The following is a 4,641-nucleotide window of genomic DNA, read 5'->3' as shown; positions in this document are numbered from 1 at the left end:
TTAAAAGATATAACTTTGAATAATTTTAAATTCTAACCGTTGATATCCGTCCATCAAAGATTATAATTTATTACAAATTATTAATTAATTAATAAATTTGATCCAATAAATTATAATTGTTGATTGACGAAAATCAACGATTAGAATTCAAATGACACAAAATTATATTATTTAAAAATACAAAATTATCCCTAATATAAATATTCAAAAAGACGCTATTCAGTACTTCATCCGTTGTTTTTACTATAATGTTTTTAGAAAAGAATTTTTAACTTTTTTATTTGTTTTTTTAAACATTGAATAGATAATTATTTTTTAATATTAAAAAGTGAGAGAAAATCTAATAAAATAAAATGACATTTTAACTATTTTAATAAAAATTAAGTTAATCAAATAAAGTTATTTTTATTTATAACTTAAACTATTTAATTAATTTTTAATTCTCATGTACCTATCTTAAAAGATAAGTAAGGAAAAGACAACGTACTAAAGAAAAAAAAGAAGATAAATTATAAAGGTAAACGAATAATTGACAAAAAATGTCATATTTTTTTTTTTAATCCATTTTATAAAAATATTTTCTTTTCATTCAATATTTTAATTAAAAAATAAGCTCTTAATAACGAGTGAGGCTTTAGTAAAAAAATCTAATATCCTATATAATATACTTATAAAAAATATTAAATATATCTTTACTTTTAAAAATAATGAATACTTTTTATCTAAAATATTTTATTTCAAGTTCGTTAATGTGTCATCGTTGTTGTTACTTGTTAGGAATAAGTAAATAAAAAAATCTTTTAATATGTTTTTTCTGTCGGCTAAATAAATAGGTTTTAATATATGGGTTTGGTGTTTGTCATTTCAAATGACATAAGTTATGTCATTTTAGGAAAGAGATATACACAGAAAAATAGAAATCATGGGAGAGAGAAAGTGAGTGATTTTTTTAAATTTAAAATTCAAATTTTCTGTGTCTATATCTCTCTTAAAATGACATAACTTTCTATCATTTAAAATGACAAACATTTATTTCTTAATATATTGATTAGGCACATTATTAATAAGAATGAGAGTGCATGGAATCCCGAAGGCGAAGCGTGTGAACGAAGGCAGCGCAAGCGATGTGGTGAATAATGCACAGTCGGCAATTTATCACAATATACATATATACATATATGGAAAAACATTCCTCAATCAACTTGAGATAAGTTTATCTCTTGTCACTTCACAATTACGTTATTTTGTTTATTTATTTCCTTATATTAATTGATTCATATTTGATTGGTTATGATTCCATTTTTCTCTCTCTTCCTTTATCACCATTGATCCATCTTTGTACGGTTATGATTTAGTAGTCGGAGATAAAATTATCTCCGGCAGCTTGAGAAATGATATGCCTATATATATATATAGATATGAGAAAAACATTTCTCAAGCAGCTTGAGATAAGTTTATCTCCGGCTATCCCAAAATTACGTCGTTTTATTTATTTATTTCATTATATTAATTGATTTACCTTCGAATGATTATGATTCCCTTTCTCTCTCTTCCTTTATATCCATCTTTGTGCGGTTATGATTTAGTAGCCAGAGATAAGATTATCTCAAGCATCTTGAGAAACGATAAGCCTTATATATATATACGAAAAAAGTGTTTATCCTTTTAAATGATGGGTTTGTTTTTCTGATGTTACTTTAGATAGCTTTATCTAATGTTCATCACAACGACGTCGTTTTGGGACGGAAATCATGGTATTTTTGTAATTTTAATTTATTTCAGGATTATAATAGTCTTTATCACTCTAATTTTTTAATTTTTTAACTCCAAAACGACGTTGTTTCGATGAACATTAGATAAAGTTATCTAAAGTAACATCGGAAACTTTTTTCCCTTAAATGATACAACTTATATTATTTCACTCTTACAAAGAGGTGGGACCCACACTTTTAATTTTTTTTTTTAACTCCCTCTTCTTCTTTATCTATCTCTTTCTCTCTCTTAGAATGACACACATTTTTTCTTATATATATATATGTGTGTGGATCCCCTATTAAAATTTTATATAATTTGATCATATAAAATTTTTGTTTCTATTTTTTTTAATAAATAAATCTCAGTTATTCAATGCATGTGAATACAGAGATTGACGAAAATTTCACCATAAGCATCAACACAGCAGACACTCTTCCACCTTCTTCTCACTTCTCATCCATGTCACAACAACCTTAATTAACATGGAAAACAAACTTTGTAACGCCACGTGTTACCATTTTATTGGTTATATACTGTTGAAGCCTTTAAGCTGTTACCTTCTTAAGCCTCTCTGCTCCCTGGTTGTCTTTCCCCCATTCCTCTGACCCTTTCCTTTTCCATATTCTCAATCTTTTTCATCTCTGCCTCAGATCTGATCTTTGTATATTCCGCAGTCATGGCAGAGAAGGTACGAGGATGTTAATTCTTATCCGAATCAAATTTCTCTTTTTGATCTATCTTGATAAATATTTAAATTTTTGTGGTCATTGTTAATTTATTAAATTAAAATGTGATTTTCGATCTTGGCTGGTGCTAGTTTCCATCTGATTGAATTTCCAGATATGCGTGCCATTCTTCTATTCTATGTTCACTTTGATATGTACAATCTTGTAGTTTTGATGGATCCTTCTGTTGATCACGTTAATTCAGGTGACCATAATGAAGCTCAAAGTTGATCTTGAGTGCGAGAAATGCTACAAGAAAGTCAAGAAGGTTCTCTGCAAATTCCCTCGTGAGTATCTGATCACTTTCTTAATCAGTTTTATTGCTCTGCTAGCTATAGACTATAGTAAGAGTAAATGAAAACAAAAAAAATATCAAATTGAGTTCATTTTTTGGTGTTGAACTTCTTTTTATGAACAAGAGAAATTCGAGACCAGGAGTACGACTACAAGAATAACATCGTGACAATCAAAGTGGTATGCTGTAACCCTGAGAAGTTAAGGGACAAGCTTTGCTGCAAAGGTTGTGGTTCTATCAAGAGCATTGAAATTGTGGAACCTCCCAAGCCCGAGAAGCCCAAGGAACCAGAGAAGCCTAAGGAGCCCGAGAAGCCCAAGGAACCAGAGAAGCCTAAGCAGCCCGAGAAACCAAAGGAACCAGAGAAGCCGAAAGAGCCTGAGAAGCCCAAAGAACCCGAGAAGCCTAAAGAGCCTGAGAAGCCCAAAGAACCCGAGAAGCCTAAAGAACCAGAGAAGCCAAAGGAGCCTGAGAAACCTAAGGAACCTGAGAAGTCGCCTCCGATTGGGGTATGCTGTGGGCCATGCTATGAAGGTAGGCCTGGTGGGCCATGTTTTCATGGTTACGGTGAGCCACTGCCATGTTATGGAAGACCTCCTAAAGTACCACTACCGCCGGTTCCTGTTCCGATTGGGGTATGCTGTGGGCCATGTTCTGAAGGTAGGCCCGGTGGGCCATGCTTTCATGGTTACGGTGAGCCACTGCCATGTTATGGAAGACCTGTTTATGATAGTTATGGTGGTGGCGGCAGACCTTATTACGTGAGCCGTTGTGATGAATATTTCTGTGAAGAAAACCCATCTGCCTGCACAATTATGTGACATCTCTCTCTCATTCAAAGCCAAGTTCTACACTCCATCCATTGGATCTGGCCATTCTTGCAACTGGACTTTTATTATTATTGGTTATCCCAGGATTAAATAATCTTTGTTTTTGTTATTACAAATTAATAACGGTGTTTCGGGGGGAATGAAAATGATACGAGGAGCTTAAGAAAGAATAAAAGGCGTGTTATATTATTGTAATACTTTCATAAATTAGTGAAAGTTTCTTTCTTTACGTACAATTTAATTACTATAAATCTAGCTAATTTGCATGATGGATTTGCTTCTAAGTAAGGGTGAAAATTGATTTGCTCTGAAAGGAACTGCTTTGGTGGGTAGTGGTGCTTTGAAATGCTGGGCAGCTAAGCCCCTCACAACGTGTCCTCTTTGTATTGCACTTTTTGCGTTGTTGAAAATTAAATAAAAACCACTAATTAATACTTTTTTAATCAGGTCAGTGTCATGATAGGGATTTCCAATTTTTGTTTCTACAAAGTTCCTTTCTATGATACTCGTGGTGTAGAAAGTTTTCTCTCTAGTAAATCTGCTTAATGAATGATGATGCTCGTTTTCCCAATGTTTGTCATGAATATCAAAAAGGAATAAGGTGGATAGATAGATGATACTAATTCATTTGTATTGACATTACAAATTTATTTTGCCTTGTATGTTTTGTTTTTTTGCAGTGGGAATTTTCTGTTAGGAAGCTGACAACTAAATGACCTTATCGCATTTTTTGTCCTTTAGACAAATTGGAATAGGCTCTGCCGGCTCACGCTTTAGTTGTTATTGATCAATGACCTCAGTAGACAATGACAAGTTGACAACCATGATTCTCTTCTTTCCTCACCAGCAGGCAGCAGCTTAGCTTTTTCCCACCTAATTAGATCCATAAACCCACACAGAATCTGAAAGAAAACGGGGGCAACTTTATTATACTAATTATCTTTTCAAACCAAAAATTAAACTTCATTGGAACTGCATGGAATCAAGCATAAGAGAAAGGGGGTAAAATGAACACATTCGATCGTATACAGACAGA

The 4,641-nt window shown here is 32.4% G+C and overlaps 1 protein-coding gene across 1 annotated transcript; it reads left to right on the top strand.

Moving 5' to 3' along the window:
- The first annotated feature begins 2,143 nt into the window (after positions 1–2,143).
- LOC133286446 (protein PYRICULARIA ORYZAE RESISTANCE 21) lies at positions 2,144–4,011 on the top strand. Its single transcript, XM_061483867.1, has 3 exons — positions 2,144–2,443; positions 2,686–2,767; positions 2,902–4,011. The coding sequence occupies exons 1-3, from the start codon at positions 2,432–2,434 to the stop codon at positions 3,594–3,596; spliced, it is 789 nt and encodes a 262-aa protein (XP_061339851.1). The 5' UTR covers positions 2,144–2,431; the 3' UTR covers positions 3,597–4,011.
- The last annotated feature ends 630 nt before the right edge of the window (positions 4,012–4,641 follow it).

Source organism: Gastrolobium bilobum, unplaced genomic scaffold (genome assembly GCF_033153095.1).
Source record: "Gastrolobium bilobum isolate Gb01-03AN ecotype WA unplaced genomic scaffold, APGP_CSIRO_Gbil_v1 utg16135, whole genome shotgun sequence".
Classification (NCBI taxonomy): domain Eukaryota; kingdom Viridiplantae; phylum Streptophyta; class Magnoliopsida; order Fabales; family Fabaceae; genus Gastrolobium; species Gastrolobium bilobum.
Note: the sequence above shows the minus strand (reverse complement) of the source record. Positions and strands in the feature narration are given on the sequence as shown.